This window comes from Equus asinus, chromosome 1 (assembly GCF_041296235.1).
Source record: "Equus asinus isolate D_3611 breed Donkey chromosome 1, EquAss-T2T_v2, whole genome shotgun sequence".
Classification (NCBI taxonomy): Eukaryota; Metazoa; Chordata; class Mammalia; order Perissodactyla; family Equidae; genus Equus; species Equus asinus.
This window is the reverse complement of record NC_091790.1, coordinates 146,292,152-146,315,822: the sequence shown is the minus strand read 5'-3', so window position 1 is coordinate 146,315,822 and position 23,671 is coordinate 146,292,152. Positions and strand designations below refer to the sequence as shown.

The following is a 23,671-nucleotide window of genomic DNA, read 5'->3' as shown; positions in this document are numbered from 1 at the left end:
CTTTAGCGGAGAAGAGAAATTCATGCATTAACAATGATATGCTTGCAGGGCCCTAGACATTCAATCCCCAATGTGACCAATTCCGCATATTTTTGAGACAGTTGGCTGGAGACTGAAGTACATTATCAGTAGACATGAAACTGAGGTGTTTTTCTTTTTTGGTAAAACCAAGATATCTGACCAGATTTATACTAGAAGCCTTGCAAAACTAACACGTTCTTTGCTGTCATCTACTCAATAGATGTTTACACTATATATGAATAACAAATAAATGTAACAGAAACTTTTCTTGCTTAAAAATATGGATTTTTAGAAAGCTCTGATATATACATTTTTAAATTTGACTTTTAGAAAAAGAATAGCAAACTGAATTCAAGTGAGTGAAATGCAAACAGAAGATAAAGAAAAATGAGAGAATTTTCATTTGCTTCCAGTTGAGAATGTGGTAGTGCCAGTATGAAGGTGTGGAGGGAGAATGGTATGATGGTAATCTGGTATGCCCTAAATTACCCAAGAGATTTTCCTAATTTATATAAAGTGAAGATTACTTAACTCAGAGTTTAAGATGCTATTAAATTTGTGTTGAAATGTTTGCATTAAAATTTACAATAGTTTGTCATGTAGAGGTCAATGAAGTATTTACAGGTCAATCAAGTTAATGATTGTAATTTACTGAATTTAATTTGTACAAATAAAATGCCCAGAGCTTAAAATTGATTACTCCCTCTTCAGTGTTGCTTAGAACAGTGAGTAATGACATTAACAATAAAAGCAAAGAAATGTGATTAGATGCTATGGTTGTTAAAGAAATGAATGGGAAAAAAAGATAGTTATTATAAAAGTTTTATAAGTAAATGACATCTGTGGGTTTATTCTGCACCTGTGTGCATTTATTTTGACCTTTATATATTATATATAGTTGTCTGCAAGTTTGTGCTGATTCCTAGTTTACATTCAACTCTGTAACTGATTTAAATCCCTATTTAATGGTAACATTACAGTTCACAGAAACCCATAAAGTAGTTGTGGTTTAACCATTTTCGTGATTGGTTTAATGTCAATTTTATGTAAATGTCATAATATTGCTAATAATAGAAACTTAAAAAATTTTTAATTTAGGGGACATCAAACAAGAGCCAGGAATGTATCGGGAAGGCCCCACATACCAGCGGCGAGGATCATTGCAGCTCTGGCAGTTTTTGGTAGCTCTTCTGGACGACCCTTCCAATTCTCATTTCATTGCCTGGACTGGGCGAGGCATGGAGTTTAAACTGATTGAGCCTGAAGAGGTGGGTTTAGTAGATTTTCGTTAAGAAAATCAGATATAATATAAAGAAACGTATATTTGAGTAACATGCCAAAATGTATTTCTTTAATTCTAAAACTTTAGGGAAACCTTCTGAATTAGAAGGAGGATGGCAAAAAGGCATGTGTTCATTTAAAATAAAAATGAACGTGTTGCATGCTTGTTGAATGCTATCCTACAGAATTGATGTTGAAGGAAATCAACCAGAGCATCATTATTCAAGAATGCGGGACTTGGGAAGTCTCTAAAAGAGCATCTACGTTGGAGCAGGAGGGCAGGATGTTTTGTGGTCTTTGAGGGAGAGAGGAGAGATGTCTGCCAAAGTTCAACTAGTTTTGGGTATGGAGGAATTGTTCTTGAGAATTAACAGCTATTATTTGGACAATCTTGATTTTGTCAAGGGGGTTGGAGAGGAACATTTAGAGACTAAAGTCATGTGCAACAGGGAATGGGGGAGAAACAGCTGTGGGGGATAAAAGGATGCAAGGGCCACAGTGGAAAATTCTCACTCCTTAAGTATTTCTTAGGAGACAAGGGCCTGGTAGGAATGTTGTTTCCCTTTGATTGTTGGTGACATCTGTTTCAAGTCAGCTGGGCTGTGTACACTCCCTTGGAAGGTAGGGATAAAGTTTAAAATGTTGCTAAGAAATTAGCACAATGAGAGTACCCTGGATAAAGATAATATGGATAAATGGAACACACTTTCAGCTACCTTCAACTATCTCGGTGCCCCCTGGCCTTCATACACATACAAAAGGAGTATTTCCTGAAGAACTTCTCAGTTAAATTTTATTCTTCCCAGGACCAGCTTTAGGCTTAATGCTGCTGTTACTATTACAGCATAACCCATGAATAGTATTTTGGACCTCTATAGAAAGGTGATTTTCATATGAAATGTTTATGTGTTATTAACGATGCTTTCTCTGCTTCTATTAAAATTGACTTTAGTTTACATCAGCCAAGAAAGCAATGGAAGATTTTTAGCTAAAATGCCTGTGACCGATCATATTGGCTGTAGGATCTAAACACCTCAGGAAGGTAAAAAAATTGAGTAAGATATCCAGCTATTTTTAAACTCAAGTGATTATTTGGTATAGATGGACATTTACAACCTAAGCTGATGGGGCTATACATCTTAAATTTTCTGCCCTATGAAACCATGTTTTCAATCATAATCAGATAACATGCCCTAATCTGATATCCAGAAGATAAGGGCACATTACTGATGAAGATTTAAGAGATTATCTGATTCAAATATGTGTTAAAAGAAGTACAAGGGGCCAGCCCTCTGGCAGAGTGATTAAGATCACATGCTCTGCTTCAGTGGCCCAGGCTTCACTGGTTAGGATCCTGGGCATGGACATGGCACCCCTCATCAAGCCATGCTGCGGTGGCATCCCACATAGCAGGACTAGAAGGACCTACAACTGGAATATACAACTATGTACTGGGGGACTTTGGGGAGAAGAAGAAGAAAAGAGCTTGGCAACAGTTGTTAGCTCAGGGCCAATCTTAAAAAAAAAAAAAGAAGTACAAAATAAGAGGAGCTGGTTAGCACAGTTAAATCCACTCCAGGTTGTATCAATACGCTAGTTGTACTGGAGGGTTAGCTTTGCATCTCTTTTGCCCCACACCAAACACACACACACAGAGGGCTCAGTGTCAGAATTTGAAAGTATCCATTATCTAGTGTGGACTGAATGCTTGGGTGTTTGAGTTTTGTAGTGTGTCTAAAACTTAATTTGCCTGTCAAAGGAAATGTTTATGTAGATATACTTAAATGATGTAAGTGAGAGAACCGCAAAAATGTGAAGTACTAACAAATTGAGACTAGAAACACGTAATGTAAAGTAATTTGAAAGCCCTTTAACATGTTGGGTATGTGTGCTCTTCACGTCATGAAAGATGTTAATAATCGCTGCAAGAGTTGGTTCATGCGAGAACTGAGTACATTCAACAAGAATTTATATCAAACAGTTATCTCCTGCCACCTGTGATTAAAATAAGCAGAAACAGAATTTTTTATTTTTGTCATACATTTGTTAAGATAGGGGAAATTACTGAATTATGTTAGTAATTATTGATCCATTCAGAAGAGTAAAAATTCTTACGCAAATGATTAAGTTCCTTATCTAGCAACTATTGACTTTTATGATGATCACGTTTGAATAAGTAGAATAGGAGACTTGACCAGATGACCATTAAGTTCTATCAGATTCTGAATTTCTTTGATTTTTTAAATGCAGAGAAGAAATATGATTACATCTGTTCCATACAACAAACCAACATTTAAACACCTTTTCTGTAGCAGACACATAAAGGAAAAAAGGGCTGGGTAATTCAGAATCAGTAGACCATTTCTAAAGAGTAACTAACTCAATGGCAATTGTGCAGTAAGCACTAAATGTCTCCTAAGGTCTTTGCTTGAAATGAAACGTCTCATTTCTGATTGCTGCATTGCTGACTGTTGCAATTGCTTCCATCAGGCAATGACTGTGCTGTTTATGTTTAAGTTTCTTCTTTGGAAAATGTTTGTGAAATTTCTTTAGCCTTGTGGCCCACCCTCAGCCTCTTCTTTCTACTACACTGAGCTCTTTGGGGACTGGGGATCTGTGTCAGCACAGCTCGTGAAAGGTGGCTCCGAAGCCATCCTTGTTGGAATTATTCCTGCATTCCATTTCTTTATATTTCATCTTGCAGTTTAGAATAATATTGAGTGAGACTTCACTCATGCTGATTATCTGTTCAGTGCGTTTGGATAACTTTAGCAAGCACATAATATTTAACATCTCTCTTTTAAGATATTTGAGATAACGAGATGTTATTGTTAGATTAATCTTAGATCCTAGGGAATTGCTCCAGGAAACAATTATTAGCACAGTAAAGCGTCTATAGGACTCAGAGTGAAGTCTTCTGATGGTATTCAAACTTGTTGAGCTGGAAGAGTTGCCAAGAAGTCTGAGAGCCAGGCCCTGATTGTGGTTTCCAGGTTTACTCTTGCATATTCAAGCATGATTTTTTTTAAAAATAAAGTGAACAATACTTCAACTATTACATTTTCCTGTTCCATTCATTTGACAGTGTGGGTGAATGCTGTAGTGCCATCATCTTCTCACTCTCCTCCCTAACAGCCGAAGTTTTCATCTGAAGGAGTGTTAGAAGGAAGTCACTGAAAGTATCTCCAACCTTGCAGCCACTCCGTGTTGAGAGTGATGCATTGGCTTTTAGTGGTGCTGAATGTGGTGGTGATTGGTGGGTGATATGTGAGGGCTGAATGGACTCTCTTAGTTGGTGGGTGGAAATTATTTATGTTCTCTGTTCATTTTGCGTCAGTCTTTTTGTTGTTGTTGTGGTAAGAACATTTAACATGGGATCTACCTTCCTATCAAATTTTTAAGTGTAAAGACAGTGTTGTTAACTACAGGCATAGTGTTATACAGCAGATTGCTAGAACTTATTCATCTTGCATGACTTGTCTGCGTTTCACAGGCGTATTAGTATGTCCCATTTCCCTCAGCTTTGTGATGAATGTAACATTGAGACAGCTCGAAGAATAAATTTTACTGTTTCAAAATGTCTGCTAAGACCAGAATGCTGAGAACTAACTAGCATCATAAAAGTCAAACTCTGCCTAGAGTATTAAAAAAATCATCTCTCTCTCCCCAAAGTCTTCCACTGTGTTGTCTTAAAGTTTGTTGCACATATTTTACTTTCTAAGTTCATCCTGGTGAATTTCTAGAAAACAATTTCATTTGTAAATGAAAAAGTATTCAGAAATTGTTGTTTCATTTAAAGAGATATTAATAATTTATTTCACGGCCCCACCAGGTTTGCATGCTTCTCAGTTATCGTGTCTATTAAAGATTGACTGATAGCCCTTGTTAGGTTTTTAAAAGATGTTTTATTTAGAAGGGTATTACTTTCCTTTCTTATTGCCACCTTCCCATTTCACTGTTGCTCAAAACATTTACGTTAAAATGAAGTTTATCTTTGGAAAATTAAGATGTACCTGTCAGTGTGACTGTCTGCTTGAATGTATAGTCATGTCCCCGTTTTGTCACATCTCTCTGCTCTTAAAAAAGTATACTCATGCATGTGACTAAATTACGTTGTATCTTCATTCAGGGAATACAAATTAGCGAGAGAGAAAATAGCAAGGATCAGTATTTTTAAAAGAAAAAAACAAACCCTGGAGAAAAATTATTGCTAATAAAGAGGAGAGAGAATGATCTCTCTGAAAAGCATTCTATTTTAGTGCATGTGACATAGTAAAAATGTGGAATTTCATGGACACGAAGGAAAACACTAACCCTATTAGATAATACTCTCTTGGGGTTGGCTAGGTATGCATGCGAGCTGCAGTTTCTGCTCAGACTAATAAAAAGTGGAAATTAATGAGAACGTGACTTTAGCTGGGTAACAAAAGCAGCTGACACTATTCTGTATAATGCTTCAGCTAGCTCAGCTTGCTGGTGAGGTGGGGCAGACACATATATTGAGGAAGAAGCTTTCTTAAAGCTCTTGAAGAACTCTCTCTTTGCCAGATAAATAGCTCCTCCAACCACATTACAAAAAGCTCTGAGATTTTTCACTAAACAACAAAGTGGACATTCTGCTTTACAGATTTTTGAATGTGGTCTCATGTACACGGTGACCTTTTCCACTTCCTTCTTATTTTTAGCATCCAATTACTGTTCTCTAAATGAATGCTTAATTCCCCACTTTAGTATTGGCTACAATTTTATTCTGATGCTGCTTCAGGCAATAAAAATTATTTGCAGTTCAGATTATTAATTTGTACACTGTTTCCTCTGCTACGCACACTATACCACTTCTTCACTCTTTTATTTAGTATCAAGGAAAATATCTTTCTTTGGTTTAGCATAACCTCAAAAAATACCTTTACAAAGAGATCACTAAACTGCTCTTGCTCTATAGTTTTTATCTGAAAAACTAAGAAGGAAAAATTGCCAGCATATCTCAGAATGGGAAGCTTGCCTCATGTTGGTGAATTGCAGCCTGTTCATTCCCATTGTAAATACATTCCCTTATTTCCATTTAATTTTGTATCCAAAACAATAGTGACAAAGAGTTCTATTGTGATGTTTCAGAATGATCACTGCCTGCCTGGTTTAAAAAGCAAACCAGGATGGAGGAAATTCAGATCATGATACCTTTTGCCTCTTTTTACTTACGTCTTTGATTTGGATGTGTTTTGGAGGGTTTGGAAGTAATTAATTAATTAACTAATTTTTAGGAAATATGTTGATAAGTTAATACTTACTACTATGGAATTCTGTTTTGGTGGCAGGTGGCCCGGCGTTGGGGCATTCAGAAAAACAGGCCAGCTATGAACTATGATAAACTTAGCCGTTCACTCCGCTATTATTATGAGAAAGGAATCATGCAAAAGGTGAGCAGCTAATACAGCATTAAAATTCATTGAAATATTGCACATTAATCTGCATGTCACACTTTAAAAGCCACATATCATTGCATTGCTGAAGCAAGGTTTTCACTCACTTTAACATATGCTTAGCTCTTGGTTTTGGTATTACATGCCTTTCTGTTTATAAATTCATGGGTATTATAGACAAATGTGTAATACTACCATATACAAAGCAGTGGACTTTCTGGAAGTCCCCACTTTGCTGTGTTTGGTAAAAAATTTTGTTTCAGTACTAATATTGCATGTGTATATCTCCAGAAGTCATTGATATTCTCCTACATTCTCCACAATTATATGATTTCAAAATACTTTTGCTTATAGATTCTGATTCTTGAAACATTCAGAACATTTCTTTTTTTTATTCTGAGAAACATTTTTTTCCTTGCCTGATTTCGTTGCCTGACAGCTTAACATCCTAAACAATTTATTAAAAATAAGTATTTGATTTTATTTTGTTGGTAGAATGAAGGTAAATATATTTTATTTCAAATGAGCTTCCCTTAATATTTGAAAGTAGCTTTTTAAAAAAAAGAGTTAGTTAAAACGAATTACATTTAGCAGAAAATGTAAAAATTTTGAAGAAGGTAATGAATAAATGAATAAAGACAAAACATTTGTATGTTTGTTATTATTACATCCTCAGCCCTGCATGTGTCTTCAGTCCAATTGTCTTGACTGTGAACTAAGTTTACGATTTATCCTTTGTGAACATTATGGTTTTATTATGCACCCTTTGTGCATTTAGGGGGACTTGAGCATAGTTATATATTGCAGATTGCTGCACATTTTTATGTCACTATGGTTAGGCCAAGAAAAAGCTACCAGTTGCTACATGAAAGTTACTAGAACAGAGGGGAACAGCATCCATGAGTTTCCCAGACCAAGGGAATCAACGCTCTGGAGTTTGCCATCTCAGAAGTTAGAACCACCAAGATCTTTAAAAGACAGGCTGAATTAGATTCTCAATTGCTTCCTATTTCCCTGAATCTCATCTTCAAAATGTATAATGGTTTATTACCTGCTCCTCCTGCCTTCTCTATCTCAACCCTGGAGTCATTTGTAATTCCTCCCTTTTTCTCATCTACTACTCCCATTTGCAGCCAAATCCTTTCAAATACATGCCGTTCTTTTCATTTTCCTCACCATCTGCCTAATTCCGGCACATCCAGTGGGCTGGCATAGCAGGTGCTCAGCTGTCCCCCCAGGCAGCATTGCACAGCAGTCAAAGAAAATGCAGTCATGATTTAGGTTTGCATGCTGGCTTCTCATTGGGTCACCTTTTCGAACAGATTCTTCTCCTACTAAATGGTGGTATTCTTACCTCCTAAAGTTGTTGGGGCTATTAAATAAAATAATGTGCTTGAGACACGCATTGTACCTGGCACAATAAAAATCTTCAACAAATGCATCTCATATCCCGAAGCCAGTGTAAGCCAAGGCATATTTGGCTTATGTGTCTTGACCATTAAGTCCCTTGTTAAAAGGAGCATTAACAGACTGCCAGAAAGTATTATAGGATCTCCAATCACACCTCAGTTTCTAGGCACAATGTTTGATAGGACATCTGCAATATGTCAGGCCTGCTCTTAAATATTTGCAAAGGTGTTCAAACTTAAGCTTCTTATTACTATTATCACCACTTCCGTGTTCTTCTTTATTTATCCAATTATTACATATTCTGTTTGTTTACCTCTTATTTTAATAAATCAGTAAGGCAAGATGCTATCAAATAATCAAATAATGGCATGGATGTTTAAATACAGATAAAAATGTCATTACTCCTTACATTTTCCCCTATTAGGCTGTAATTGCCAAAGGAAACTATTTGTAACTATTTATTTATCAGCTTCTACAGGACAGCAAAATGCTGTATGTGACAGACCTTTTGGGGTGCTGCTGTGTAATGTAAGAAAGGGCAGGTCATTTAATGGTGAAACATGTGAAAGTTGAAATCTACTTGTAACTAGCACAACAATCAAGGCCTTTTTACAGCCTTGCATATTTGCTCTTCTTCCTCACACGTGTTGAGCAATTCGACCTGCTACTCTGACATACCTGTGACTCTCTGATTTCTTCACTCATATTGTTCTCTCTTTCTAAAATATCTTCTCTTCTCATCATTACATTTTAACATAGATATCATTCTAATGTTTAAGTAAATTCTAGTATAGTCATTCAGAAGAAAATTATGCAGTCCTTTCTTTAAAAACTATGATTTAGAATTAATATATTTCAACATGTAGGGGAAAAATGTTTATATGACCACACTTGTTCATAAACTTAAAACTATGTGTATACATGGTATATGTAAAAGAAAATTAAATGGAAAGATTAGAAAATAAAATAAAAATAATCAACTGGATCTAAACATGTGAAAGACACCTGATTATTTCAGGATTTGTGAAAGAAGTAAGAAATGATGGAGTAATGTTTATTATACCTCATAGCCAGTACATGTGTATACTTCTACTTTAAAGTTTAGAAATGCCTAGAAAATAGATACCAATATTTTAACAGTGGTTATTTCTGGAGGATATGATGATAGCTCATTTCTTTTGGCCTAATCTGTAATTTTTAGCTTTCCTCCAGTATTTCTGTATTACTTTTGAAATTTTAAAAGTTAACACATAATTTAAATATCTAGTCTTGCAAAGCATAGTTCAAAAGATACCGCCTTGTTTAATTCTGATTCATCTCTCTTGCAAAATTCATATTTTACCTATCTCAGCATTGCAGTTTGGGTATACTTAATGCACAGCATTTTCCGTATTGTAATTGTGTTACTGAGAATGGAAGACACTTTTCCCTTGGTTGGTTATCAGCCCTTGTTCTAAACTCTGTTGCATTTAACATAGCTCTATAAATATAGTAGTAGCCCTAAAAATGTTTATTCAGAAGAAAAATAGAGGGAAGCAGCAAGTCAAAGCAGAGTCCTTAAGAGATTTCATCATCTTGATTGCATATTATACAGTTTAATTCCTCACAATGATTTATCAAATCACTTCTAATTATAACCAATAGCAATAGGTTGGACAACAAAGGTCCAATAGCCTAAAGCAAATACTTTCTCTGCAGCCCCAAACAAAACAAGGCAGGTTATTAAAAGCTCTGAGGTATGCAGGTCATTTATTTTATTTTTGTCTCAAAATGCTTTGAACAAAGAAAAACTGGGATTTAGTATCTCAGGTATGTTTCTGATATTGCTTATTTTTATTTTTACGGTAATTTCGCCATTTCGCCTTTATGAACTTAATTTCCTTTTCGTAAAGAACTAAAATGAATAATTTATGCCAGGCTCTTCTGTTTGCTATGCATCGTACTAGAGACTTCCATCTGAATCTACCACAGGCTTCGAAGGAGCTGTTTCTGTCTCTATTTCACAAAGAAGGGGAACTAAGGGCCGTTTAAGAAACATGTCCAAGTTCACAAACACTAAGTATTTTGACTGTTTTCAAACTTAAAAATTTTCCGATTATATGGAGTCTCTAAATTGGCTCCTCTTACAGGGTAAAAATCTAGGGCAAAAAATGTTCTAAATTCTCTGAGTCCAGAACAGCAATATTCTTTGGTGCTTGCTCCTTTTCTCCCAAACATAACACAGATAGTTTATAAACTGTGAACTCACTGTCTCCCCACATCACAAAGCCACTAGCTGTGCCCTTTTGATACACAGGAACCTAGAGGTGTTGAGTAATTTCACCTTTTTGAAATTTCTAAGCTCTAGATACACACGGAGTTACTATCAAAGTTAACACAAAGAATTGTCTGCCCCCACACCCCCCTGCCTTGGGGGTTTTGAGAACCTCAGCATTGTCTGTTAGTGGTGGTGGGGGGGCACATATATTTGTTTCCTTCAGTTGTTTATAATTTCCTAGAGAAGCATTAGTCTTCAAAATTTAAGTTTGGGGACATGTCATTCCCTATAAATTATGCTACTTCTCGTTTATTTCAGGCAGCTGTCACATTTCATTTTCTCATTTCCTCCCTATGCATTGTGTATTTTAAATTCCTTTCACTTTTTTACACCTCTACTTCCATTTGACACTTTACACACATCCTTAACTTCTGTCTAATGCATCTTGCCTTCATTTTTTAAAGTGATGTACCCAGGATAATCCTGTCCTCTTGATCCATCCTTCATTTAAATAAGGCTATGCATCTTATTTTTTTTTTACATGAGAATACACACTGCAAAAGAAAAAAAAAGAATAAGTTCACCCTGTGAATCAGTCAATCACTAGTGTAGCCTTATTAGGAACACGACGCATTTTCCTTTTAAGGTTTGGAAGTTTCGTTTTTCTACAGTTTCAGAAAAGTAAAGGTCCAGTTTATTTTGTGAGTATTACCTCATAAAACAGAGGGAAAAAATTTGAGTGTGAGATGCCTAATGAAATCATTGATATTTTCCTCCAAATAATATGCATATTAAAGCAAGCAAGCTGCTAAGCTTTTTAGCTATATCTGGAATAAATGTAATTATTATTCAAGGTCAACATTTTGCATTTCCCTCGATTAGCCATAGTTTATTTCACAAAGGACTTTTTCTTTTCTTTTATGTATACCTGCTACTACTCGGTTATTTTTTTTTCTGTTATCCATCCTTTCTGGTGTATTAAACCATGGTTTTGTTCTTTCTTTTCCCTGGGGATGGTGAAGATGATTTTTTTTCAATTGAGGAATAATTGACATATAGCATTATGTTAGTTTCAAGTGTACAACATAATGATTTGATATTTGTGTATATTGCAAAGTGATCACCACAATATGTCTGGTTAACATCCAGAGCTATACATAAGGATGAGTTTTTCTCTTCCATGTTTTCATCAGGTGGCTGGAGAGAGATATGTCTACAAATTTGTGTGCGATCCAGAAGCACTCTTCTCCATGGCCTTTCCAGATAATCAGCGTCCACTGCTGAAGACAGACATGGAGCGTCACATCAACGAAGAGGACACGGTGCCTCTGTCTCACTTTGACGAGAGCATGGCCTACATGCCAGAAGGGGGCTGCTGCAACCCCCACCCCTACAATGAAGGCTATGTGTATTAACGCAAGTGACAGTCAAGCAGGGCCTCCTCGCGCTTTTCCTCTTTTTGCAAGATGCAGAGAATCTCTGAATTCTCTTCAATCTTTGTTTGATTTTTGTTGTTTGTATTTTATTTTTAAATAATAATACGCAAAAGGGGGCTTTTCCTGTTGCATTATTCTATGGTCTGCCATGGACTGTGCACTTTATTTGAGGGTGGGTGGGAGTAATCTAAACATCTATTCTGTGTAACAGGAAGATAATGGGTGAATGGGTGGGGGGAGTCGGGGATTACTTTTTACTTAGGCTTGGGATGGGGTCCTACAGGTTTTAATTATGATGAAGCTATATCATGTTGATTTGATTTCATAACAACATAAGAAAATGTTTCTTTTCTCTGGGTATCTACGGTACAGTTAATTCACATTGTGTAAATATCCACTTGGAGACTATTGCCTTGGGCATTTTCCCCTATCATTTCTGAGTCTCTGCAAGGTGTACAAAAAAAATCTACTGTAAATGGCAGTTTAATTGTTAGAAATGACTGTTTTTGCACCTCTTGTAAAAAGGTATTTAGAGATTGCATTTGCTGTTTCTTGTTTTGTTTTGCTTTATATATGACTCACAGAGGATGACCATAAAATGGGTAATTCTCTCTGAAGTTGAATAATCACCATGACTGTAAATGAGGGGCACAATTTTGGACTCTGGCTCCAAACTGAGTCACAGGCCAGTAGCATTACATGTATCTGGTGCCACCTTGCTGTTTAGATACAAATCATACTGTCATTTAAATATTTTGAAGCCCATTTCAGTTTTTAAATAATGATATGTCATGGTTCTTTGAGATCTTCATTTAAATGTTAAATCTGGGATCACAATGAAGCAAAAAATATCTGTCTCCTTTTACTTCCTTCAGTACACAAAAACATTATTTAATCAATAAGAATTAACTGTACTAAATCACATATTATGCTGTCCTAGATGCAGCAAGCACTCCTTAAGAAAAATATCCAATACACTAAATAGGTACTATAGTAATTTTTAGACATGGTACCCATTGATATGCATTTAAACCTTTTACTGCTGTGTTATGTTGATAACATATATAAATATTAGATAATGCTAATGCTTCTGCTGCTGTCTTTTCTGTAATACTCTCTTTCATGCTGAATTTACTATGACCATTTATAAGCAATGCAGTTAACTACAGATAGCATTTCAGGACAAAATAGATGACTCGAACCATTTATTGCTTAAAAAATAGCTTACGCCATGCTATGCTATAAGCAGCTTTTATGCACATTTGACAAATGAAGAGTAAGCTTCAGCTTGCTAAGGGAAACTGTGGAAACTTTTGTAACTTTTGGTGAAATGGAAAATTATTTACAAACTGTCAAAGAATATGAGGAAGTTGCTGTATGACATAGTGCTGGCACTGATATTATCTATCACGTTGTTTTGGACACTCGTGTAAATGTGATTGGATTGTTTGAAAGAAAACTTAAAGATTTAAAGTTTCAAAGGTTTTTGTTTGTTTTTGTTTTGCATTTGGAGAAAATATTGGAAGCAAGCTGTGTTGTTCCATTCACCTTGAAAAGACCATAAGTAAATGGTGTTGCAGTAACTCTGAATAGCTTGCTAAACAATTCAAACAAGAAATACGAATTTTGTTCAGTCCATCAATATCCCAGAGGAACAACGATTATTTAGGAGTGTATAGAAAATTGGTAAAAAAAATCCTAAACACAAAGCCAAAATCAACCTATGAAGGCGTTTCATGACAAGCACAGGAAAGATTGTTGAAAAATGATTTTCTGGCAACCCATTTTCCAACACAACACCGATCACAGTTCATGTTGCTAAATTGAACAGTTATTGGGAAACCCACATACCATAATCGATACTATTCACATTTAATCCTACAAAAAAGGATTCTAACTTCAACATATGTGTGTAACCTGTGATTGCGATGATTGTTCTACATACGCATTATATATCATTAGGCCCATTATGGGCTATATGCCTTAAAAGTCCGAACTTTTTTTTCCCCACTATGCTCATGAGGCCATTTACAGCACTTAGAGTAAAAACAGATTTTAAAATATTCAGCTAAAGTTTTATTGGGAAGAGAATTGACATATTTGGAGAAATTGAAAGTGGGTCTTGAAAATATGATCTAAATGAAAATTGTATTAAGGATTTTTTCCTTTTTTTTCCTTCTGTTTTTATTTTTCTCCTTTTTCTTTTTGCTTTTTAAAATCCTAGTTCTAGTTTGCCAGAACTAGTGAGGAAGAATTGGGCTGTGAGTTATCATAATGGATCAGAGGAAGAGCTGGTGTTAATTATATATATTTAAGGACAAACCATGTATTTTGCTGTTTAAGGTAGTGACTCACTGAAGTAAGTAAGTAATTGGCCAACATTAAAGATATTTCCAATATAGAAGGGTTCAAAACATCGCTTTATAAACTCTTTTGGGAAATGTATCTGGTTTTTTTTTTTCAAAGTTCTGTTTTTATTATACTTTTGTTTGGTTGTGTTTTTATTTTCAGATAGATTAATAAATCTGGCAGCTGATTTCTGCAAGATTCTTGTGTTTTGAATTTCTAATTGAATTGGCTACTCAAACATAGAAATCAATTAATAACATTTTCCTTCAACTTGGTAAAAGAAACTAAAAGAAATATCTTCCCTATTGTTTGCTGCCTCTTGATGATGACATGCTAATATCCAACAGACTAATTACAACAAAGAATGTTACATTCCAAATAACTAATGAAAAATGATTTTTCTTAAGTTATGCTTATTAAAAAAATGCTTGAGATAAAAATCCACAAAGCTGACAGTGCAGAGCAGTTTTCTCAAATCATGGAAGGATCTTGGCGATCATTTGATCGAACTTCTTTATAGATTGTATTACTTTCCTATAGATGCTGTAACAAATTACCACAAATTTAATATCTTAAAGCAGCAGAAATTTATCCTCTCATAGTTCTGGATATCTGAAGTCTAAAATGAGTTTAAAGGGGCTAAAAGCAACGTGTCTGTCAGGCTTGTTCCTTCTGGAGGTTGCAAGGGAGAATCACATACTAGCTGCTTCTACTTTTAGAGGCTGCTGACATTCTTGGCTTCTGGCTCCTGGCTTCATCACTCCAATCTCTGCTTCTCTGGTCACATCCTTTTCTCCTCTACTGTAGTCAAATCTCCCTGTGCCTACCTTTTATAAGGACACCTCTGATTACATTTAGGGTCCACCCAGATAACCCAGGATTCTCCCGATCTCAAGATCTTTAACTTAATCATATCCTTGAAATCCCTTTTGCCAGATAAGGTATCATTCACAGGTTCCTGGGATCAAGACATGGATATAGGGTTGGGTTTGGGAGGGAGGTGTTATTCAGCCTATCATCCAGATGAAGATACCATGTAGTGAAAATACTGACTGACTTACCTGTGGCCAAAAAAGTTCTATTGATGGAGCTAGGATTAGAAATTACTGAAGAATAGTTTTGTTCACCATTGATTCAGTCTCACTTGACTGCATAAATGGTACTGAAAGCATTCTATATTAAAGTTTATCTATTCCACTAAAGCATTTGGTAATCACATTAAGCTTTGAGATTATTTGATTCCCCCTCGTGTAAACTTTATGTAACAAGAAAAAAATAAAGTGTGATAATTACAGAGTAGTAGCACAGTGAATTCTCTTTGAGCCAGATTATATTTTTTTAAATAAATTTCTTTTGGTGCTAGTACGAGTTGCTACTATGAGATCTTTAACATCTGCAAGTGATTTTATTAGGTAAGAATAATAGATAAAATATGTCTGTTACTCAAAAAAACAATTCTAATATATGAATCAGCTTATCGTTATATGACAAGGAAATAAATCTATTACCCAATGTTAGAGCATTTGCTCACATCATAGGAGTTTCTAAAATGAGCCTCTTTGTCTATCAGGCAGCATTTTCAGAGCTTATAATGACAAAACATTACAAAGGAGAAGGCCATTTAAATGTTTCTTACTTGGTATCTTAAAAGAGAAAAACTAAAATTTAAAAATAAGAAATGAGTAAGCTATTTTCCAGTTGTAGCTTGACATGAGGAAGGGGAAAAATAGAGTTGTTAAAAAATAAAACATACAATTTGGGTAAAAAAATAGTAGAAATTAAAGAAGGCAAATGGACATATTGAGTAATTGTGATAAGAACTGCATAAAAGCCAAGTTTCCATAAGGTATCAGTGTTGCACATGATACTGAAGAACTTGGCCCAATTTACTCAGAACTCAACTAGTACTTTTAGGGCTTCACTTTTTTTTTAATGTGAGACTCGTTTAGAAGGATTTATTTATTCAAAAAGCAGTTTATGGAAAAATATAATTTAAGAAGAGAATTTGATTAGAGTAGTAGATGCCTTTATAGAAATATTGATGATTTTAGAATATTCAGTTAAAAGCATAGATAGAATAGCTATAGTTTATGGACTCATATGTAAGGAAGGGTATGTGGGAGTTTTTTGCATATAGACTTCAATATTCTTATTTACTTCCATTCTAAAATTATGTTTCTACAGGGAAGAAATTTTTAATTCACTTGGATGTATTAAAATTATACTTATGGTATGAGAAAACATGCTATGAAATTTATGTGACTATAGCAAACTAAATATGCACAAAATTTAAATCTAAAAATAAAAGCCCAGAAACTGAAGATATTGGACTGTTGTGATCACTCTGGAAGGTGGCACATCTAAAACTGACAGATGTCTAAATTTTTCACTTGCTTCTAATCATCTGAATCATTTTAATCATTTAATTTGTGACTAAGGCACTGAGGAATGTCTTTGCACTCCTTCTGTCACTTCCCAAGTATTCTCTTTCTGGTAACTTGGGTCCCAGGACACCTGATAAATCTTTTTCTAGTTCCATGTTCTAATCTCTTTAAATTAAATTATTTACCTTATTTCACATAATCCCTTCAGCAACTATATCAGGAAAAGATTTGGGAAAGGAACTATCTACATTATTTCACTGACTCCCATGTGTCAGCCAGCCAGCGTGCATGCATGACAAATGTTACTGCCTCCATCATTGGCTTTGAAGAGAAGCTGAAGCTAATGGCAAAACCAAAATGTCATTGTGTCAAGCTGTTGTGTGATCACACGCAGATTCATAAACCCTACTTTTCTATGTAACCTGGCCCTTGCTATTTTCTTGATTTAAATTTCTAGTGACTTAAGATTTATGTAGCAATGAATCACATTTTGCTGAAACACAGTCTTATTTAAAACATTTCTTTAACCATTTTTGAATAGTCTTTACAGAAAAATCTGAAAAATCAAGTACTAGTTAAACAACAGCAACATCAAACCATGATTTTTGTTTTGAGTCTTTAAGCATCTAGAAATCAAAATGATTAAGTACCACTTTGTCTTTACCCATTGGAGAAGGGAAAGAGATTCCAAAAGAGACACACGTACTGATTAAATTCTTCAGAAAGTTGTAAACGCTGCCCCTGTGATTCACGCTACTGGACATGACTTCTGAAACTAACAGGTTTCCCAGAAAACTTTTAAAACATAGTAGATTTGAAGTCACGGGGTTCAAAAGAAGCAAAAAGTGGACTTTTAAAGTAGAAAATAGAACTGAAAGCACAGAAACTATTTTATAAAGAAATTTTAATTTTTAAAAAATGTCATATTGTTGCAAAGGGGACTATGATGTATTAGACATGTTTTAATTTTCTGAATAGCCAGTAAAACTATTTGTCCTTTAAAAAGTTTATTGTGAATTTAATTGACAGAACAAAGATGTGATGGGAAAAAAGTGAGAAGAAAAAAAAGATAATGCAAATGGCATTACTTTTTAAACTGCAAAATGCTATCCTGCTTTTAGTACTACAGAAATATTTTGCTTTATGCTGAATGATATTCTTAAATACTAAATCATCTAATCCTTCCCTATTTTTTCAAAAAAGTAGAAAAAAACACATAACAAAACTTGCCATTTTAACCAATTTTAAGTGTACAATTCAGTGGCATTAATTACATTCACAATGTTGTGCAAGCACCACTGCTATTTCCAAAACATTTAGATTCTTTTATCCTTAAAACTATTATTAAAAATACTATAGGAGATATTTTGTTATATATTAGAATTAGAAATGTAAAAAATGCAACTTTTTGCTTTCTGATAATTCACATTACTTGTAGTTTCTCTATTAATGAGTTTGCTTGATTTTATACTGCAATTTAATAGCTTTATTAAAGAAAAAAATGAACCTTGTGTATAAATGCTATTTCCACAAAGCCTCAATGATTGTTGCAGGGAAAAAAGGTCATTTAGATAATCAGCTTACTGGATGTTTTGAAAATAACTCAATTATTTACATATATGTCAACAAATAAGGACAGCCCCTTGAAACAAGTCACACCAAACAGTGAACTGATCTGTTTCTTTAGTTTGAATTGACAGATTTGGCTAACATATCATGAAGACAGAAATGTACTGAAGTTATGCATAAACTCTTTAAGACTGATAATTTCAGATAACTTTTTTTAGGGAAAAATTCCTAAACTGTAATATGGTGGGTTTAATAAGTGTTTACTTAATGTGAAATTAGGTTATCAACATACATTGGGCATCTCTCCACGACCCCCCCCTCCCCACACCATATTTTAAGTCTAAACACTAAGAACTTCCTAAATTAAAACAAATTGAATATTTTTCTCTGACTTCCAAATCTCATAGATTTCTTTCGAAATCTGTTTCTTAAAATATGGTATTTAATCACATATAGATTAAGCTGCTTTGTTTAGAATCATTCACTTATGGAGTAAACTTTTGGTTTATTATTGAAAAGACAGCATCTGAACAGATAAGATTTTATTCTTATATTTACTTTTTTCTCAGATATATGATACCACACCCAAATGTGGCACATTCCAAATTGTTGACTTTTACTTGTTTGTTTCATGAAGAGCTTGTTTTGCAGGTGTATATCGTAAATGTTACAAATAACCCATAAAATGGCCATTCTAATTATTTCACATGCTTACCTCTGAAATTTGGAATCAAGAAAATTATGAAATAGAATCAACTGAGAAACCACTGCTTCCTCAAAATTTACTGTTTACTTATTTTCACAAAAATTTATGATTATGTAGACACCCTGAGGCAGTGTTTCTAAAATAAAAACAAGAAGAAATATGAAAATAAATATTTGGATAATTTAGATCCCAAAGGAAAAATATATTGCACACTGATTTATTCATTGAGTGAATATTAATTTACTCATATTAAAACAGACTTTGGATTATTCATTTCAATTTGTTCTATGTCGGGAAATTCATTGATTTCATCCCTCAAAATCTCCAAATATGAATCTTCTACAAATTGTTATTAAACACTGCTATAAAATCAGTTAATTGAGTATTTTCTGTGTCCAAATTAAGTGCTCCACCCTACAGGCAGACTCTATGGAAGACACAATAGATTTATAAAAAATGATCCCTGCCCTCAAACTAAATAAGACTATACGACGTGAATCTAACGCCACTTCGAGAGCTACAGGAAGTGGCATATCAGTTTGGCTGAAATCTGTCATTTGTGCACAGACTATACAACAGAAGTATGGTAAATAAGTGGCCTTAAGAATGCTTGTGACAGTGGGAAGCAGGGATACTTTTATTGAAATAGAATAAGTGTTTTAGTTCAATCATGCCTGTAACTGTAAAATGAAGCCTTTCATTAATCGCTAAGTGTAAGTCTATGTGGCCCATACTGCAGGAGGATGTTGAAAATTTAACTAAAAATCAAGGCAGAACAGACTGCTGACTCAAATTCTGGATTGCCTTGATCCTGAGCGTCTTGATTAAAAGCATTTATCAAATGCCCACTTGCTGTGTACATACTGGGATTCCTCACTGCGCTATGAAGGGATCATTGTATTAGTATTTGACGGTTCCAAGAAACAATAACCAACTGATGAGGAGGTTTTCAGTGCCAAGAGGCCCCATTTTAGCTAAAAATAGCTATAGCTGTAGCTATCCTTGGTACACTTCCTAACAAGTGGTCCCCCACCCCCAACCTACCACTGATACTCCAAAAGGGCAATAGAGATGATTACGAGATGAGACAAGTCCAAAATCAAGGTGTTGGCAGGGTTGGTATCTTCTGAGGGCTGGATGTGTTCCAGGCCTCTTTCCCTGGCTTGTAGCTGGTCTTCTTTTCCCCGCGTCTCTTTACATTATCTTCCTTCTGCACCTGTCTCTGTGTCCAATTTCTCCTTTTCAAAAGGGTACCACTCATATCGGACTGGGGCTCACCCTAATGACCTGATTTTAACTGACCTTTGTAAAGATCCTATCTCCAAAGAAGGTCACATTCTGAGATGCTGCAGTTAGGACTCCACATATCTTTTTGGGGGAGAACACAACTCAGCTCATAACAGGTACTTAACTTATGGTCAAGTGAAAGTGAAAGAATCTATTAAAATGAAATGATTATCATCCATTACACATGAGAGTCAGGCTTAAGAGATAAATTACAACTATACCTTTCTTTTATTACATGATAGTTAATATTACGGATAGTTGCACAAATACAACCAAGGCATTGCCCTTTATTCTCAATGGAGATGTTATTCTCATAGTCTTCTTGTCCCTGCACTAACTAACACTTTTCCTAAAACTATGCTATAGGAAAATAGGAATAAAGTGATTACTCACATAATAAATTTAATGAAAATATAATAAGAAAATGTAGGGATAATGAATGAGAAAAACAAGTAATATAAAAGCAAAAAAAAAAAAAAAGAAAAACGATGCCATAATAAAAGTAGTATGTCATTCCTACTCTCTAGTTTTTAGAACCTAGGAGCTAGCCATGTGCCAGGAGAAAAATCTATGAAGAAAAACACTATAGACTTTTCTGAGCTGCAGTGAGAAGTTAGATGAGGAAATCTGCGTTGAGCACTACTTATCATTTAAGCACCATTGAGCAATAAGCAGCATGGGTTTACACAGAACAAATCATGCCAAACAAATCTGATTGCTTTTTTTATTGAATTACAAGATTACTGGATGAATGCAATGTAGGAGATGTAATACATTGGGATTTTAGCAAAACATTTGATACAGCATCTCATGAACTCTAAAATGAATTCAAATAGTCAAGAATATTAACACCGGGGTAAGGAATGGAAATTAAATGAAGGACTGCAAAGAAAAAGAAGGAATAATCAACCGTGGAATAGCAGCTTGGGAACACACCATAATAAGGTGCTACAGTGATCACAGGATTTATTCAGTACCTATTAACATTCACACAGCCTTTTCAGGTTTGATAAAAAGAAATGGAATGAAGAATTCAGAATGCACCCTGTGATTTCAGACAGTATGTACAATCAATCCTGATTTAGGGGAAGGAGAAAATATTTTTGGCCTCAGACATTTTGATATTTTTGAAAATAGTTTCTTATATCACTGAATCATTTACTTCACTTAATGCTCTAAGATTCTGTCATGAGGCTATTTGATCTTTTTCTGTGTCTCAGGACAAGCCAATTCTCAAGTCATCCAATCTACCTTGCTTTATAAGATAGAAAAACCTCTCTTGGTTACTTGAATTTTTAGTGTTCAGGAGACTTGAATTTCACCATGGTGTGTGAACTTCATGTTAGACACTGCCCTCAAGGTGCAAATTAAATATGGTACCCAATTAAATAAATAGGAAGGAGTAGAAGCATTCTATTGAAATTCACAGTTGATACTAAATTAGGAGGTGCTGCTAAAAGCAGCAAAGCCAGTAAAATTACAGCGATGTCCTGGCACAACTGAGACATATGTACATCAAATGCAAAGCACAAAAGTCACTTGGAAAGGAGAAACACATTCAGCAGTGATGCTAGAGGATGCAAGGAGGAGACAGGAAACAGCAACTTGCCTGCGTTTACGTCGGGTATCACCCAAGAGATGTAACAGGATGTTTGATCTATCAGATGAGGTTGAAAATGATCCATCAGTTTCTGAATATAATGCTAAGGTCCCTTCTGGAAGACTGCATTTATTCCCTATGGAAACATCCTTTTCTGGAATAACAAAAAGGTGCAGAGCAAAATCAGAGCATTGCAACAAAGAATCATTATGAAGAGGCAGGATCGTCTCATGATGAAAAATCAAAATATATATTGTATTGTTAAAGGGAAAGGAACTATAAAGCTAGTCTGCAGGTGTACATCTGTTAAGGTAAGTAGCAAAAGAGAATCAATACTTTCTTAAGGGCAGGAAAAACACTCAACTGGAAAACTGAGAATGAATAAGTTTATACCCACGTTAGTAAAAATTAAAATCTGAGGAAGGGGAGATACTGGATGTCTGAGAAAGTTTCTTCAAATTTCACCCTTGACTGAAGAATTGACTCAAGAATATGCCATTAAGTTAGAAATACAACGGCTTTCTGAATAAGGCTTTGCCAAGTCCATTAGAACATTCTTGACAAAATGATAGAGTCAATAATCTATTTGAATAAAAATTCAAATCCCAATACACATTTTTCATATATCCATTATAAACGTAACTATTGAATTTGCATGTTTCTCTCTCTCTCTCCTCTTTCTTTTTTCTTGAGAAAAAATTAAGATGCATGTTTTTAGTATGTTTTTAAGTAGTTTGTGTGGTCCAGTATCTCTCCACCAGATCAGGCATTTGGGCCAGACAATTCTTGAGCGAGACTCTCTCGTGCATTGTAGGATGTATACAGCATCTGCAGCCCAGAGGCTCCACATGCCAGTGGGTCCTCCACTGGCTATAACAGCCGAACCCATAAACACACACACACACACACACACATTTCTAAGTGCCCCTAAGGTCACCCCCACCCCAGAAAAGCTCACAAAAATTTAAACACATTCACTAAAGTGAGCCCATTAGTTAACGTTTCCATATTCAGATTTGTTGTCATATCTGCTTGGGGAGTTCTAAGATGCTTATGGTTGTTCAAGATCCAATGTCACAAGAGCCTTGTATCAGTCAAGATATACCAGAGTGTGCTAAGTGGCTTACAAAACAAAGTTTCTTTCTCCCTCTACATTTCCACCGTGGGTCAGCTGCAGTCCTGTTTCAGGCTTCCTTCTGATGGTGCAGTCTCAAGCCAGAACATTGCCGGTTGTTACGGCATAGGGAAAAAGAACATGGTAACCATCTGCTCACTCTTGGAGGTTCTGCTCCAAGTTACACTAGCACTTCCGTTCATAGTCATTGGCCAAAGAATGCCACTTGGCCATCCTTGAGTTCCAGAAGGTGGGGATGTTTAACCTTTCCACAGGCGGAGACATTTAATATGAGTAAACAAACTGCCTTTGGCTCTTAATATTCTTTTTGAATTTCAAGGAAAGTTATAGTAGAATTCATTGTAAAGTTTCCTATAGTGGAAATGACACCATTAAAGGAGGTAACAGTCACTACACTGATGTTCATAGTAATAAATTTAGGGAAACATGGAACAGAACTGCTTTGCAACTGGCCATACAGAGTTTTCTGTAGACAAAGAGGATCAAAATTGCAACACTAGAACTTGACTCACTTACTTCTCTCTTACTGTTACTGAGGTACTTGTTTTGTTTTGTTTATAAAACATGTAATTGTTAGTTACTTCCACATATATTTATTGAACAAGCTCTGGAGATGACAAAAATAAAGAAGACAGCCCCTTCTCTTGAAGAAGTCACAGTCTAGCAGGCAAGAAAGACACAGAGATCACTGACTATAATTCAAGATATGAAATTTTGTATTATAAATATCTAATAAGTATTTGAGTACAGTTATGAGAGCAGTTAATTTTGCCTGAATGTGGATATGGAGACATCTTTATAGGTGAAATGATAGAT

General features: G+C 35.1%; 1 protein-coding gene across 8 annotated transcripts in view; it reads left to right on the top strand.

The window, feature by feature from the left end:
• ETV1 (ETS variant transcription factor 1) overlaps positions 1-16,485 on the top strand; it is a 92,324-nt gene extending 75,839 nt beyond the window's left edge. For all 8 annotated transcript variants that reach the window (XM_014863066.3, XM_014863064.3, XM_014863065.3 and 5 more), the window contains 3 exons: positions 1,120-1,289; positions 6,618-6,719; positions 11,583-16,485. In XM_014863066.3, the coding sequence (XP_014718552.1) occupies positions 1,120-1,289; positions 6,618-6,719; positions 11,583-11,804 (494 nt within the window). In that variant the 3' untranslated portion in view covers positions 11,805-16,485. The remainder of the gene's footprint in view (positions 1-1,119; positions 1,290-6,617; positions 6,720-11,582) is intronic.
• Positions 16,486-23,671: the final 7,186 nt, after the last annotated feature.